This window comes from Mus pahari, chromosome X (assembly GCF_900095145.1).
Source record: "Mus pahari chromosome X, PAHARI_EIJ_v1.1, whole genome shotgun sequence".
NCBI classification, from domain to species: Eukaryota; Metazoa; Chordata; class Mammalia; order Rodentia; family Muridae; genus Mus; species Mus pahari.
Window position 1 is genome coordinate 88,510,428 of NC_034613.1, and position 17,721 is coordinate 88,528,148.

Consider the following 17,721-nt stretch of genomic DNA (forward strand, 5'->3'; position numbering starts at 1 on the left):
AAGACAGTTAAGAACCACTGGGAAAAAATGGCCAAGCTTGACAGAGTCCAAGGTATTTTGCTTGGCATATAAAGACCCTCCTAATCCTCATCTCTGGCCACTTGTCTATAGGAGCCCATGCTTGCAAGTCTAAGAACAGACTTGGCTGTTCCCACAACCCTTCCATCTCTGCTTGTGCACACACTGTTCCTGCAATAATCCAGGAGTGACACACACCTGCTATGTGGTAGAACCTGGATTTACATCTAGGGCTTATTTCAGAGTTTACGGTCATTCTGTTCTTCAGTGGCATGACATTTTGCATTATGACTTAGTAGTCAAAAGTGTACCCAACCCCTACCCTAAACAAGGTTCATGTAATTCTCATACATAGATCTCACAAATATATATATATACATATATATATATATATATATATATATATATATATATATATATATATATATTGTATAATATGAATAATAGATACGTTGTACATACACACACATACATACACATAATGTGTGTATACATATGTGTGTATGTGTATATATATAATTGTTGCAGTCCACTAAGTTGTTAAAATGCTCCATAAATGAGTTGCTGCCACCAGTATCAAAAATGCTGCACTAGTCTTTTGCTAATACAGGGAGTTCTCATTACCAAAGAGTAGTAGTAGGAAGGTTTTGGGGTTTCCTAGGATTTCAAAACTATGGATGTGTTTGATGGTGAACTGACCACTTACTATCAGTCTCAACTCAAGCAACACTCTGAATCATGCACTAACACCCAGTCTACCCATCCATTCATTTTGAGTCTCCTAGATCATCAGATACATCACCGAGCAACTCAATACTAATTTATCACAGAGTAAAGTTACTAGTCATGTGTAAAATGCAGGACGTCATGAAGTGAACACACAAAATAAAAAACATCAATATGGTAAGCTAATTCACAATTGAAAAGGAAGACAATAACCAAGCACCATGATTTTTAAGTGTAGTTCAGAAGAGACTATTGTGAATACTGAGCTGATTAAAGAGAAGCTCACGGGAAAACAGATATTTCTTGAATGCCGTGGCTAAAATCAGCTCTTAATAACCACGGTGCAAAATCTCAGGAATTCAACATACCACCTTGAAATATGATGCATTTTTGTTTAAAAAGAATAGACCCTCATAAAAATACACCAATCCCTGGCATGTCGTTTGTTGGAGGAACTAATATATAGTTTTATTCAGGACCCAATTTTATGAAACAAGACAAAAAAAATCTGTAATTCTCCTTATCCCTACTGGCACCCTAAATATCCACCTAATAAGACTCTGTTCATTCAGCATGTACTCTACAACCCTTCCGCCTTTAAAAGATTTATTTCATGTGCATGGGGCTTTTGCTGTATGTGTCTAGAGCTAGTGGAGGTCAGAAGAGGACATCATATTCCCTGTAAATGGAATTATGGGCAGTTTTGGGCAATCATGTGGGTGTTGGGAACTGAACCTGAGTCTTCGCAAGTACTCTTAATTGTTGAGCCATCTCTCCAGCCCCACCTCCTCCTTTTTAAAGATATAGTCTCAATATGCAGCTTAGGCTGATCTCAAACTTGCAATCCTCTTGCCACTGCCTCTAAAATTCTAGATTATAGAAAGGTACTGCATGTCATGTTTTAGTACCTCTAATGGATTTATTAAGTGAACATTTGTCCAATCTCACTACCCTTGAATAAGAACCTCTTATACGCATGTTGCCTGTGCATATGACATACAGCAAGAGCTTAATGTCTGTAAACTGATTTCAATAGTATCTAATTCAATCAGCATACAGAAGAACTACTAAAATTCTTTAATAAGTCCTCACCTCACCAGAGAAAATGTCCTATTCTTTATTTAGTATGAGTCACAAAACTCTGTAATGTTGTCTTGACTTCTCTTCAGACTAACCATTTCACTACTTAAAGAGTTCTCCAGATGCACCATACTTTCCTGCTGCTATAGTTCCATCAATCCTTTTGCTAGGCAACTCTATCCTTACCAAGTGAGAAAGCACATCCTACCTTGCACATGATTACAGGCATACACACACACACTCACTATACCACTTCATCATTGCCTCCCATTTATAGAAATAACATAAGTACATCAGAGAATATAGAGGAAACAGAAAAAGATATGTATATATGTACACAATTTTAAGTGGCTTAAAAACTTGTATGTTATGTGAGTTTTAAATTTTATCTCATGCATAAGCATATAAAATATATGCCCGTACCACATGTGTAAAGCCACCAATTTTTGCTGTATTTTAAGATTTTCTCAATTGTACAAAAATTTTGCATGAGTATAATCTAAGTGAATGAGTGTATATTAGAGCTATCTACCTGTAACAAAACTCCAACGTTATATGAAGGACATTTTTCCTAGTTATGCAATCACCCTAACCACCTTTTTTTTTTTTTTTTTTTTTNCTTTTTCGAGACAGGGTTTCTCTGTGTAGCCCTGGCTGTCCTGGAACTTACTATGTAGACCAGGCTGGCCTCGAACTCACAGAGATCCACCTGCCCTGTGGGATTTAAGGCTTGCACTACCACCCCTGGCTCTGACTACCATTTTTAATGGTTATATAATATCCGAGAGAGAGAGAGAGAGAGAGAGAGAGAGAGAGAGAGAGAGAGAGAGAGAGAGAGAGAATACTATCTAACCATTCTTGTACTGTTTAATGTTTAGCTATTCCTCCCGTTGCTTTGGGGAGGAAAGTATCATCAGGTATCATCATCATACATACACTTACTGTTTTGGATTTTTATTTTTTTGGATTAGTTATCTTAGAATAAATTATCAAGAGTCATCTCAAATTTGACAGGAAGGAAAAATACATATTTCATTTTCTCTATGTGATGTTAACATTTTTAACATTTGGTGTGCATTTGTGTCATTTTGTCTATTTATGAAACTATCCATGTTGGGCTAATTAGAATCAAGAGTTTAACTCCTGGTTATATCTACCCTATTGTTTGCTTCTTTTTATTTTGCTAAATTTCAGCTATAACAGCAGTCATCATCTTACTACAAAACCTTTGTAAACAAGAGGAAAAGGTCTTTTTTTTTTTTTTAAATCATGAGCTAGGTATGGTGGTACATGCCTACAGAGTGCAGCACTTGAAAAGCAGAAGCAGGAGGATCACTGCCAGCTTGAAACAAGCAGTGAGTCCCATGCCAGCCAGGGTCACAAAGTGAGATGATGTCTCAAAGTCAAAGAAACCCCCGTGTAACTCTGCTGTCGTCAGGTGACTGACCAGTGCACTGATTCCCAGTGTTGTCCTCATGTGTGAGATAAAGTAATTGCAGTGTGCATATTATTTTAAATCTTGCTTTTAAAATCTATTTTATTCAGGGCTGGAGAGATAGCTCAGCAGTTAAGATCACTGGCTGCTCTTCCAGAGGACTTAGGCTCAATTCCCAGCACCTACATGGCAGCTCACAAGTGTCTGTGACTCCAGTTCCAGAGGATCTGACACCCTCACATAGACATGCATGCAGTTAAATCACCAAGTACATAAAATAAAAATAAATAAATTGTTTAAAAGTATATTTTATTCTTGAAATGACCTATAATTTTCATAATCACCATTACACATAATAGCATAAGGGCTTGAGATACATGTATCTCAGTGGTACAGTGTGTAGGAAGCAATGCAGGAGGCCTTGGGTCTAGTCCTTAGAAAAGAATACAGAGAAGCAAAGCAAAAATTATAGCACGCATATTTCATGGACTAAACTCATCAGTGCTTTATTCCCTGACTGCAAGGTTACGATTTATTTTTTTAACATTCTTTCAGATATAGGCTTAAAAGGGTTTTGTGCGTTAGATTTGTCTATCTGGAGCCCTGGGAACAAAGGGCAAGACTTTGCACCTACACAACCTACTACTGACCTACAGCCCCAGCACCAAGTGCTCATCTGTTTGTTTGGCTGTTTTTTTCAAGACAAGGTTTCTCTGTGTAGACCAGGCTAGCCTTGAATTCAAGATATCCATCTGCCTCTAGGATTAAAGGCATGTGCCACCACCAGCTGACCATAACAAGTTGTTTTAATTTGCATTTTGATTAGTTATGAACATTTTCTCATATCTTTTTTTAAAGATTGATTTACTTATTATATGTAGGTACACTGTAGCTGTCTTAAGACACCCCCAGGAGAAGGACAGCAGATCCCATTACAGATGGTTGTGAGCCACCATGTGGTTGCTGGGACTTGAACTCATGAGCAGTCGGTACTCTTAACCACTGAGCCATCTCTCCAGCCTCCTTCTCCCATCTTCTAATTGCACTTACACTCTCCTATACATTTTCTATTCATGTTCATTTGCCATATTTCTTTTTATACATTATAACGCATGTGGCCTTAAATAATACAGGTCTATTACACTTTGTCATATTTATGTTATGTGGGCTTTGCCAGGCTGTGTTTATCTTTTTTTCTTAGTTTTAACTTTTTTTAGTGTCAGGTTTCTTTTTCCTTGAGACTATTTCCTACTACTTCCTAAATGTAGAAATCTATTCCTTCTTAGAAGTTTGATAAATCTAGTCATCCACCCCAGTTTTAGAACCTGCTTTTAAAAAAATATTTAAGTCTTCTCTTCAACTGCCACCTGTTTTAGTTTATTACAGGAGATGAAAATATAAATACTACAAGCTGTCACAACATGTTTTAATGAACAGCCCTTTCTACTCCTACCATGCATCCTTTTTAAAAATTGCTTTCTCCGGTGCAAATTCAATCTAAGAAATTATTGCTCCAGGCATGGTGTGATCACTTGTAATCCTAGCACTCAGGAGGCTGAGGCAGAAGGATCGCAAGCTTTAGGGCAGTTTTGGCTATACAGTGAGATCCCATCTTAAAGTATCATCAAATAAAGTGTTTCTCTCATACCAGCAATATAAGTAGGCATTAAGCCCCATTAAAACTCCTGTCCTGCATGGAGTCTTAATAAATGAACATTGTATCTTAACATTCTTCAGTCTTCCACGTATGGTTAAGCATTGATCATGAGCCTAAGAACAAAGTAGAAAGGCTGTATCTTACACAACTTTGATTGCTCCCCTCTTTCATTTATTGAGGCTTTATTCAAAATAGAACACAATCTCTCTTAAAGTTCTTAAAGCCTTCCTTTCCTCCAAACCATGGGGAAACTATATCCATGTATGATTGTGGAGACGTGGAAGGAAAGAGGGAATAACAGCCCTTAAAAATGATCTTTTCTTGAAATTTATGGAGGCATACGTTACATATTATAAAATGTCAAAGTGATCATTTGGTGAAGGAAAATATTAGTACAGATTTACTAACTGGTAAAGAGATTTCAGTAGAAATTCCTCATTGAAATCAAAGTAAATTATATCACCAAATGCATGGATAAAATACTACAGTGTACCCAGTCAAGGCTGATCACTTTATATGTACATATAGACTTTAGGACATATAAAGATGAAATGCCAGGTTGAGAATATAACTCAGTGATAGAGCACTTGCCTAGCATGCATGAGGCCCTATGTTCAATTTCCAGCACTAAAACCTTGGGGCTGGGCTCAGGTGGTGCAGAGCTTACACAGTATGTAGGAAGTTCAGGTGTCGACCCTCTGCATTGCATAAATCAGACACGGTGCTACAGCTCTGTAATCCCAGCACTTTGAGGTAGAGGAGTGAGGATCAGCAATTTAAAGGCATTATTGGCTACAAAGAGAGCTAGAGGTCAGAAAATGAAATGAAATGAAATGAAAATAAGATGTATATCATTTAAAAACAAAAAACAAAACCAGAGGCATTACAGTTAACTGCCAGCAGGTGGCACTTGACCCACAGCAAAGTATGGAGGAAAAGTGCCTACTGAATTGATCAAGGAAATGCTACTAAACAGCAAGTCTCCTCCATATAGGAAGCTGCAAGTGCAGAAACTGAAGGAAGGTAGTAGAATTCGTCTGTAAAGGATGAGCCCAGTGACAGTTTATTCAACTGTCTGTCCCTTCTAGTTCTTGGTTGAATGATGAGTTGTCATAAAAACTTTAACAGGAAGCCGGGCAATGATGGTGCATGTCTTTAATCCCAGCACTCAGTAGGCAGAGGCAGGCGGATTTCTGAGTTTGAGGCCAGCCTGGTCTACAGAATGAGTTCCAGAACAGCCAGGGCTACACAGAGAAACCCTGTCTCGAAAAACCAAATATAATTGTATTCACTTTTTCACACACACACACATACACACACACACACACATGAATCCCATTAATGAGACTGAATACAACATAGCATCCTGAGTCACTGAACAGGGACTTTCTGGGGGATGGTGGAGACAAATGGAGTGAGGGGAGAGAACACACTGGCAAAGAATAAACATGCCTTGGAGCGTCTCTCTTCCTCCTAGATACTGTTGCTGTGCGCACTCTACCCCCTTGCCAAAAGGCCTAGATCTTGTGTACCAACAGACTAACTGGACTTGGCCAGCCTGCCTGTGTTCACAAGGAGAGAAAATGAGGAAAAGGAAAGAGGAATTTGGCCAAGGCTCAGCCTAGCCAGGAAGGCAGCTAACCTGTACTTTCACAATATATCTTCTACAAACTTAGACAGAATTGGTCTCTTTGAGAATCATACTAGGCTAGGCCAGTCTTTTCATTATTCTAATTTAATATTCCTACTATTTAGTAGCATTTGCCCTTTAGTAGAATTTCCGAAAATCACTCTTCTTTAACTTTCAAGTAGAATTTCCGAAAATCACTCTTCTTTAACTTTCAAATGTAGTGATATGCCATACCATACCCAAGACTGGGTTATTTCCTCAGAATTGAGGTCTAAGAATACTGTTACCAAGTCAACAAGTATGAACATTATTTCCCAATTTTAATACTACCAAAGTTTTCAAGAAGCTATTTACAACAGAACCCTGACAGCACCTGAATATTTTCAAGTAAAGTTTTTTTTTTCACTTGGGTGAGGGAAAATATACTTGGCTTCAATTTTCCTATCTTATGACTAAAGGTAAGAAACTTGTGCCTGACATGCAGTGTTTAATCAATGCTGGTTTAAGAAATAAATACGACCCTAGTGTAAATGAAGTAAATACCTAATAAAAATTGGAAAAAAATGAAGTAGGTCATTTTTGAAGTAAGCATTAAATATTCCCTAACTTTGAAACATTTTATAAATACCACAATTCATAATCTCATGTAAAAGCAGCCATTCATATTTTACTTTGATTAGCACATTGAAATATTTAATAAACTTGTTTTGCATATTGAAAAAAAGAAATAAATACGATCTATGAATCTGTATACCTAGGAGGTTTAAATAGATAGTGAGTTTGCAGTGAAGAGAACAGACAAAGAAACTTGATGGGTAGCTTAGGGCAGGGATCCCATAAAGCAGCCATTCCAGGAATGTCCAAGTGCTAAAAGGGAGCTCTGCTTCCTTATCTCCTCCCAAATGAGCATCGCGGCCTGCCTACATGTGGCTGTGAGCGGAACTTCAGTCCAGACACTAAGAGCATCTGGTAGACAGCTTTGGAACTGGATCTCTGGCTTTCCACAGTGGAAATGGGTTTTGCCCAGTCCCCAGTTTCATCCTATCTCCTAAATGATGTCAGGGCAACATCTTTAGAGCAGAGACAGGATATCTAGAGGAGATAAGAAATCAGAATTTAAGTTAATAGTCCAAGCTACTCAAAATAGAAGAGTTAATGAAGCAAGTCCAAGAGCCTACCTAAAGGCATGCTAAATAGATGGGAGTAACAATTAATTACATCCTTAATGAGAGGATGCACTTTTCCTTCCCAGAAGCCACCCCCTACACACACACACACACACACACCCTGCACTGCAGTTGCTTTTCGAGCCTTGGCTGGGTTAAGCCTGCTTGCTTTTCCAAATCATTTAGAAAAGTATAATATCTCTGTCTGTCTGTCTGTCTGTCTGTCTGTCTGTCTGTCTGTCTCTCTCTCTCTCTCTCTCTCTCTCTCGATACTGGCCATTCTGCTTCTCCAGATACTCTGTGTTTTCTTACTCTTCTCTGATGTTATTTCTAACCCTGACTCCCAACTCCTCATTTCTGTTGTGTGCTGGCTTACAAAAGGCATGATTTTTCTCTCTTCTTTTTCAGCCTCCTTGGCAGCTACCACAATTTACAGCTTGCCTGCCCTAAGGGTTTCTTTTTAAAGACTAATAATTGTCATTGTCCTCGAGCTTATTTTATTTTATTGAGACAGAATCTCATTACAAGTCCTAGCAGGACTAGAAGAACTAAGAGACCTGCCTGCTTCTGTCTCCTGAGTGCTAAGATTAAAAGCATGTGTTACTATGCCTAGCCTGAGTCTATTCTTAAATTCTTTAATTAGTTGGACTAAAAACACAAGAGGAGACCCCAATTTGCCCAGTAACAGGGACACTCCAGGTTGGGCTTCCCCAAAATTTCTCGTAATAATAACAGGTCATGCCTAGCTTCATGTAAGCTTATAAGCCTGTAGCCCCGCTTCAGAGAGGCTCTAGGGGTGCCAAGAACATCTAGGAATTCTGACCTGAAGCAAGTCCAAAGTCTTTCAATCCCCGCAAAGTCTGCCTTTTCCATTTACCACAAGTCTGTTTGTTTCCAGACAGAATTAGCTGAATGGAAAGCTGTCCTAAACAGTGAATGATATGTGGGTATGGTCGAACTTGCATGCAGCCAGCCAGCCACTAGAATATATGGCCATTGGCTGGAAAATGGTGGCATAAGTAGGAAGGTCTGAAAGGGACCTGGGCCCAAGCAGGCCTTTTGCAGTGGTCGGAAACTTGGGAAATGACAGCACACGCGCCAGAGCCAAGCTTCTCAGGGACACTGTAAGACTTTCTTCCTCCACATGCCCAGGGGACAGGGGAGCCCTGGCTGCAGAGCAAGCTTCTCTGCTTGAACAAGAAAAGCTCCTGTTTTAGTTTTAAACTTTAACAAGTAAAACAAAAACTAACAAAAGCAGGTTGGTCTCTTTGTTTAAGACCATGCAAAATCATTACTAAAATATCAGTTTTCTACTGCCTGGGTAGGAGATTCTAGATATTTAGTTTTACAAGGCCTCCTTTGGCTAGGAAACCCATTCATTTCAAAAAGAAAACCATGCTACTATGCAAATTTGCATATGATGAAATTGTGCTGCCTTTCAGTCTGAAAGAATCAAATGTTGTTTTGTTTTTAACTGAAGATCAAGGCCTTGGTTGGCTGCACACACTGGCAGTTACTAAGACAGCTGCTATCTTTTACCCAGCTGACTCCCTTCCCTAACAAGTAGTAAGTACTTCTAACACAGCCACTGAGATTCTAGAGATTCTAGATGTGGGCTAAGTCCTGGTAGTTTTTGTCAGACAGAGTAGGAAGTTTCACACACACACACACACACACACACACACACACACACACACACACACTCCAAAAGGCCTTCTCTAAGCAAAGCGTACCTAAGAACCACTTTGTTCCTTAGAGAGAGAGATATCCATGTTGTCACTTTCCCTGGATAGAGTAATGTAAGACTCCCTGATGGTTCTGAAGTTTTTTCTATATCTACTCTCATCAAATGCCTACTTAGTTAAAAAAAAAAAAAAAAAAAACTCCTTTTGTGGGCCAGAGAGATGGCTCAGTGGTAAGAGCAGTGGATGCTCTTCTAGAGGTCCCGAGTTCAATTCCCAGCAATCACATGGTAACTCACAACCATCTGTAATAGGACCTCATACCGTCTTCTGGTTTGTCTGAAGACAGCTACAGTATATTCACATACATAAACCTCTCCCAAGATTTTCATGACTAACTTCCCCATACTGCTATTCTATTTGTCTTATATAATTATATATATTCCCTTAATATCATAATTTATATTGTCCTCTGGGTATTCCAATTCTGTTCTAGAGCCAAGTCCTCAAGACAGGGAATTTTCAAGGAATTGTGTAGACTGTTTAGCTCTATGCTTTACTGATGAAGAAACTGGGGCATTGGGAGGTTTAGCCAAGTTTGCAGGAAACAAAACATACAACTAAGATACCGTGACTTTCAGTTGAGTGCTTTCCACTATATTAGGTCATCTATCTTCACTTGCATGTTTTCAGAACCCCTTATAAAATGCTACACACACGCGCGGTTCCCTTGAGTGTCAGTACAAGTACACAGGGCTATATAACTGAGGGGCTGACTGAGGAAAGGATCAGAAAGCAGATAGGTTGTTTTCTTACTTCTTTGCATGATGCCACCCTCCAGACCAGTTAATCGCTACTTTACACTTCCCGTCAATCAGGCACTGGGCAGCTGTGATTGTACCTCCTCCTATAGCTGCTGCATAGTCAAATATCCCTTCTGTGGCTGGGCAGTCATAACCTGGGGACAAAACCAAGGAAGTCTGTTAAAGATGATCTGGAGAAGACAGAATAGGTTGAGGTATGACAACAGCGTGGCCTACTAAGAAGCTTCCGAGTTGACCTCAGCTCCAATGGAGATAGGCACGTCTCCAATGACAGACACATCTCCAGTGTTCAGAAGGGAAGACATAGAAAGGATTAAGCCTCCAAGATGAACTTTTCAGATCCCCTTCTTTGTCAATCAAGGTGATATATTTTGCCAGTAGTAATATAGACCCAAGCCGTGGACCAGTGTCTTGATTCCCAATCTAGTGTCCTTCTATAAACCCATGAGGTTTCTCTAGAACAGGGGGTACCTAACCTTGACATCACACTTTGTTGCTGTCACCATTAATAGCTATCTTGTGAGGTATATGGTCCATGAGCTTCAAGTTGGACGCCCCTTCTCTAGCCTATGCAGCTGACATTGTGGGTTTTCTTCCTAATAAATCTGTTAGTAAAATATAAGGTAGGAAGCTTAGCCAGAATATAAATATTTACTTAATGCCATGCACGGTGACACACACCTTTAATCCCAGCACTTGGGAGATAGACACAGACAAGTTCCAGGCCAGCCGGTGCTACAATAGTGAGACCCTCTTTCAAAAAAATAAAGCTAAAAAAGACCCAAACCAAATAAATCTATATTTGAAATATATGATTACAGGGAAGCTGGATTTGCATATATACACATATAAACATATACACATATACATATGTGTATATATACATATACATATACATATACATATTGCCAGAGTAGACCTAAATGCTGCCATTAGGACTGCAGCATCAAAAGGATTCTTCTCCACCAGGCTCATCATTTCAGCTATGGTTAACTTACATAGTGTAAAAAATATGATCAAAATGAAGAGTTGGGGCTAGGAATATAGCTATGGCAGAGTACCTGGCTAGCATATCCAAGGCCGAGTTCCATCCTCAGTAATACATATATAATATGCACACACACACACACACACACACACACACGCACATACACACACCAGTTATAGTATTTTTTTAATTAAAAAGTACTGGGCTGGAGAGATGACTCAGCAGTTAAGAGCACTGGTTGCTCTTCCAGAGGACCTGGGTTCAATTCTGAGAATCAACATGGCAGCTCACAAGCATCTATCACTTCAGTTGCAAGGGATCTAAGGCCTCTGGTGCACACACATGCACTCAGGCATACATGGATACACATAAAATTTAAAATAAAGACTGAAAAAAAAAGGAAAGAAAGCCCTCGGGTTAGGGAGGTAGCTCAGTCAGTCCAATGCCTACCACACAGGTAGGAGGCATGTTAGTCTATTAACCCAACACTGGAGGAGTGAAGACAGCTAGAGTCTTAGAAGCCACTGGCCAGGCAACCTAGTCAAAATGGTAAGGTTCAAGTTCAATGAGAGAATCTGCATCAAAAAATAAGGTGTAGCGTGAGTGAAGAAGACACCTGGTGTTGACCTTTAGTTCCACATATGTATGAGCAGACACATGCACACTGTCACACCCAAACATACATACATACATACATACATATACTATACATATGCATAGGGAGAGACTAACATAAGCAATATAAGTACAGGCGGGGGCTGGGGGATGACTACTGATCTTCCACTGGTACCTGAGAAGACCTTACCTAGTCCATATTCTATGGAATCTGGATGGTCTTCATCACCTTCTTGGCTGACTTTCTGGAGATGCTGCAGATAGGCATCGGTGTGGAAGGTGGCCATCTCCTCCATGGAGGCCACTTTGGGCTTCACTATCCTAAAAATGATGGAGCGAACATAGAACCATGAGTCAGACCCAGAGTACGCAAGGTGCTAGAAACAGCAGCCAACTGTGTGAATGGAGAAGACAATTTGCAACTTCTGGTTCCGGTGAACTGAAGCCATTAATACACAGTGCCCCCCCCCCACATTGCACTGTTTAGCCTTCACTTCTTCCATCTATGATACTGACCCCACCAAGGAGAGGTGAGAGGACAGATCTTTACTTTGAGTTTTTAGGTAAGGGAACATAGTTGAAAAGAACTGTATTTAACTCAAACAGATAATCATGGATCAAGGTCTCTAGTTTAGCCACACAGAACTTACTAACCCAGAGCCAGCAAGCTCAGTGGGTAAAAGCCCCTGCCACTAAGCCTGACAACCTGAGTTTAATCCCTGGAACCCAGACTGTGGGGGAGATGACTGACTGCCCTCTGACCTCCACGTGTGCTCTTTGGCCCACACATCCCCCTAAATAAATAAATTGATAAATAAATAGGAAAATAAATAATATAATTTTGAAAGAATTCTGGGGCTGGAGAGGTGGCTCAGGGTTTAAGAGCCCTTGCTGCTCTTGCAGAAGACTGGGGTTCAGTTCCCAGCACCCACATGGTGACTGACAACCATGCATAACTCCATTTCCAGATCTGACCTCCTCATTGGACTTGGCTAAGTACCAGGCACACACATGCAGGCAAATACTCATACACAGAAAATGTGCACACACATACACACACACATACACATCCAGGCAAAACATCATATACACAAATACTCAAATATAAAAGTCTTATTTTTTAAACGACTAAAATATAAACTTGACTCTGAGTCACATCCCTCGTGACCGACTGGCAAGGCTATTTACATTTAAATCTGCTGCTGCTTGGACTGAATCCTTTTGGTCAGACGTTTCACGCTAACCCTTGTATCCCTATCCCCGTGACTCTTTCTTTTAACAGGCAGCGTGGCTATCAAACAGAATTTAGAGCCAGAGAACTGGGTTCCTTTTCTAACTCTAGACTTCCTACTTCTGTAACTTCAGGTAAGTTGACTTTTCTTTTTTTCTTTTTTCTTTTTTTTTCTTTTAAAGATTTTATTTATTTTATGTATGTGAGTACACTGTAGCTGTAGAGATGGTTGTGAGAATTGAATGTAGAGCCTCTGCTCCCTCCAGTCAACTCCGTTCGTTCGGGCCCAACGATTTATTTATTATTATACATAAGCACACTGTAGCTGACTTCAGACACTCCAGAAGAGGGCATCAGATCTCATTACAGATGGTTGTGAGCCACCATGTGGTTGCTGGGATTTGAACTCAGGACCTTCGGCAGAACAGTAGGTGCTCTTAACCACTGAGCCATCTCTCCAGCCCCAAGTTGACTTTTCTATACCTCAGCTTTCTCACTTATAAAATGAGTCAGCTTAGTGACCTTATGTAGAGATGGAATGGTGACATATAACAAACTTCTTGGACAATGATCATAAATGCTAGTGTAAAAAGGAGGGAAATTGGACTGGGGATGTAGCTCAGTCATACAAAATCTACATGTACAAGGCCCTGTGGTTGATTCCCACCCAGCCCCAAATATATAAAGGTAACATGTTAGCTAAGGCAGCAAATATCTGTACTCATAACACTTGAGAGGCAGGAGGAGGATGAGTCTGAAGCCAGCCTGGGCTACATTTCAAGTTCTTGATCAAACTGACTTCAATAAGTCCCTGTCTCAAAGAAAAAGAGAAGTCAAATATAAAAAGGTTTTATTTATTTGTACTGTATGATCATGCATGCATGGGAGTTTGCAAGTCTGTACATGCACAGAGGCCAGAGAAGGATGTCACATGTTCTGCTCTATAACTCTCATGCATATTCACTTAAGACAAAGAGTCTCTCATTGAATCTGAACCTGGAGTTAAGACTGGTGATTAGCAAGCCCCAGCAATGATTCAGACTCTTGTCTACCCCTGCCAAGTCATTGAGTTTACAGGTATGTGTGACAAAAACCCAGCCTTTCCTGTGGATTCTGGGGAACCTGGGTCCTAGTGCTTGCACAACAAATGTTCTTACTTTTTCTATGCCATTTCCCCAGAGTTGGCTAATATAAAAGTTTTCTATTAGTTGGTCTCCTACAGCTATCTCCCTGAGGAAGGAAAGATGGAGCAAACGCCTGGAACCTCTCAATCAGCTCCTCACAGTAAAGGAACAAGAATACAGGACGTGAGTTCCATGGAATTTCTTACTTCTACCTGCTGATTTCCCATTTCCTCTTCTAGATTCTGCTGCAGGAATGTTCTCTACCCTTGCCACTTAACGAGCAGTGTGGCATTTCTTCCTTAGAAAGCCAGAGCCCAAGTCTCACCCTAAGCCTAGTAAACCAGTTTGTATTCTACCAAGAACATATATATCTTAACAAGATGATTGTCCATTCAAATGGAAGAAGCACTACTCTAGCCCCAAAATGGCGCCACCTATGTTTTCTGAATGGAAGTACAACCATGAGTTTACTGTGAATTGGTCCAGGTAGGCTATTTAGGCAGCTAGTATAATCAAGGTGTTTGAAATCCTGTGTGTCAACCTCAAAAGTTAAATACATAGATAAAATCAAGGATTCTTGTTTTTTCTTCAAGTACACATCTATACCACGAGAGATGAACAAACTGTCCACTAAAATAAAATTTTAGGGCCAGCAAGATGGCTCAGGGGCAGTCACTGAAACCCTAAATTCAGTGCCCAGGCCCCGCATGGTAGAAAGAGAGAAGCAGGCTCCTGCCTGTTCTTTCCCAATCCCCACGTGTGTACTGAGGCACTTGACCAACCCCTCATGCCCCCACCCCATCAAAATACATAAATGCAATGTTATAAAGTGTTTAAAGTAAAAACATCAAGGAGCCTAGTACAAGGGCTCACACCTTTAATCCCAGCACTCGGGAGGCAGAGGAATCTCTGAATTCAAAGCCAGCCTGATCTCTCCCAGTGAGTCCTAGGGCAGCCTAGGCTATATAGAGAGACATTGTCTCAATTTTGTATACCAGCTATCGTTTTATGTATCCCAGCCTTTTCTAATTGTTTCCTTGTATCACTTTCCCATCTGTTTCATTCCATCCTAAAACAAGAAAGGATAGCCAGCCCCTGCTCAGCTCAGCAGCGAGTTAATGAGTTTTGCTTTGGCATCTTGTTTGCAATAAAATATTTGTAAGTGTTAATTCTGTGTGGGGGAGCCTAGGCCTCCTGTATGCTAGGCAAGTGTTCTACACATTGAACACTATCTTATACCCCTTTAAAAATTGTATTTTGAGACAGGGTGTGGCTAAGTTACCCAGCTGGCTTTGAAGTTGTGATGTTCCTGTCTCAGCCTTCCAAAGGCCTAGAATTAAAGGCCTGCACCACCAGGCTCAGAAAAATGTTAAAATACTTTTAAGGAAAGGCAAGTAGTTATTTTGATGAACATAGGAGTTAAGCATAGGTAGAAAATAACATTCCTAGAAGGGCATGGTGCTGCACACCTGCTGATCCCTGCATCTGGGAGGCGAGGCAGGTGGATCTTGGTATTCAAGGCCAGCCTGGTCCATGTTAACAGTTCTTGGCTAGCCAGAGCTGCACAGCGAGATCCTGTCTCAAAACAACTAGAAAACATTCCGAAAGGATGTACATACTAAAAATAACTTAATACTAAGAATAAAATATGAAAACCTATTATATTACTTTCTGTGAAGAAAATGAAGCATTAAGTGATCTAGCCAGTCACCTAGCTGGTTAGTAATGAGAAAACCCGATTTGACATGTGCCAGATCCATAATAGCTTCATTTATGACATTAAATATAGAATTGGCAATCAACAGAAAGCTTGTTTTTGGCTTGTTTTTTTAGAAGGATGTAGCTAGCTTTTCTTGTGTGGTCACTAGAGACCAGGTTAAAGTTTGGTGGTGATGGGGGTGGGGTAGCAGATCTAAAAGTCTCAAATCTAGCTTTAGAAAACAAACAAAACAAAATCCAGACCAAATATAAAACAAAACATTTTCCAGCTTAACACCTTCCCACCTATCTAGAAGCAAAGTCTAACCCCTTCGTGTGCCTTCCCCAAGTGTCCTCAAGCTTTTCCTGAGGTACAGACATTTAACAAAGACTATGAACACTCCCAGACTATGAACGCAGCCTTTCTCGCTGGTTAGTCCCACAAGGAGACAAGGTATTACGGCTATGAACACACTGCCCTCATAACTGATCATGTTCAGAAAGGTCACCATACTCACCTCATTTGTTTATGCAGGGCATAGGCTTCGATCAGAGAGTGGACCATACTGGCCTGAAACAGCATCAAAGAAAGGCAGAACAGTCTCCTTAAGGTTCAATGTACTAAAATGCCATTAACTACATCCTGCGTGGAGAACTAACTACTTTCTCTCTTCTCCTTTCTGTCACTTTAACAGAATACACTTAAGACAAACACAAGAGTCTCAAAATCGCCAAGATTCGAAGCTCCCCAACTTTATTAACGCAAGCGATGGAATACTCTCTCCTAACACGTTTGTGGTCCGGGACCTCCTGTTGGGAACTCCACTCACCTCTTCGCTAGTCCTTCCCCTCCCCCGCCCCCCGCCCCCACTCGAGCGTTGGATGCCCCGCTGCGCTCTCTGAATCAGGTAACGAACCACTTCCTTCTGCTTCAGCTTGGCGTGCCTGGCACTGCTAGTTAAATTTTTGCTGAAGGTATCCTTCAGTCCAATTTTCCCGTTTCCTAACGTACTCCCTTTCACACCCTCCCACCCCCACCCCCCTATCCCCGCAAACCGTGGTCTTTGATCCAGACCTCTCTTACCCGTTTGGGGACCTTCACAAGGGAGTCGCAGATGCTGACATACTCGGGACTGTAAATATAAACCGGGGGTAGTGAATGCCCACTGTTGGCGGGTTCCTCTGGCATCTCCATCTCCCACTTCCAATCGTCCGCGAGCCAAAGTCTGGAGCCAACAGTTTTCAGACTCAGCCTGAGCTCCAGTTCCTGCTCCTCTGTTCAGCCCCAGCGGTGCTCCCTTGTCAACATTCCCTCCTATTTAGATCGCCTGAGACAGTTTCCCTGGTCCCTCGTCCAACTACGGGGATGGATGGGCCCTTCCAGACCAGATACCTTCTACTGATAACCACAGTTCAAAAAGGGTGCCTGACAGATATAAAAACCAAATAACTGCCAATTGGGATCAATTTTTTCATGGCACAAGTAGCACGGTCAAAAGTAACCAGCCTTGTTGCCCTACGGGGCCATTTGAAATGAGGTCAGACCAGCTTCAAAGCATGCTGGGAGATGTAGTTTTAAAGGAGTTTGGTAACAGAACAGTAACACAGCTAAACACTAAAAAACGTGGTTTCAAGTTTTGGCGCTAAGAGTCTGAACTCTTTTAAGTTTTCAAACTGCAAATATCATTTAAATACTTAAATAGAGGTAAAATATACATTCAATAGCAGGTAGGACCACCACCCAGCTACATTAGCTAATGATACTAAGACTCGGAGGATTGTTTGAAATGTTTACAGAGTAAATTTCGTGCTGCAACTTTAGTTCGCTACTTTTCATCAGTGTCTGA

General features: G+C 40.7%; 1 protein-coding gene across 2 annotated transcripts in view; it reads right to left on the reverse strand.

The window, feature by feature from the left end:
• Hdac8 (histone deacetylase 8) overlaps positions 1–17,371 on the reverse strand; it is a 211,086-nt gene extending 193,715 nt beyond the window's left edge. For both annotated transcript variants that reach the window (XM_021187692.2, XM_021187694.2), the window contains exons 1-4: positions 16,959–17,371; positions 16,393–16,445; positions 12,012–12,142; positions 10,211–10,352 (exon numbers count right to left, since the gene is read on the reverse strand). In XM_021187692.2, coding sequence (XP_021043351.1) covers positions 10,211–10,352; positions 12,012–12,142; positions 16,393–16,445; positions 16,959–17,069 — 437 coding nt within the window. In that variant the 5' untranslated portion in view covers positions 17,070–17,371. The remainder of the gene's footprint in view (positions 1–10,210; positions 10,353–12,011; positions 12,143–16,392; positions 16,446–16,958) is intronic.
• Positions 17,372–17,721: the final 350 nt, after the last annotated feature.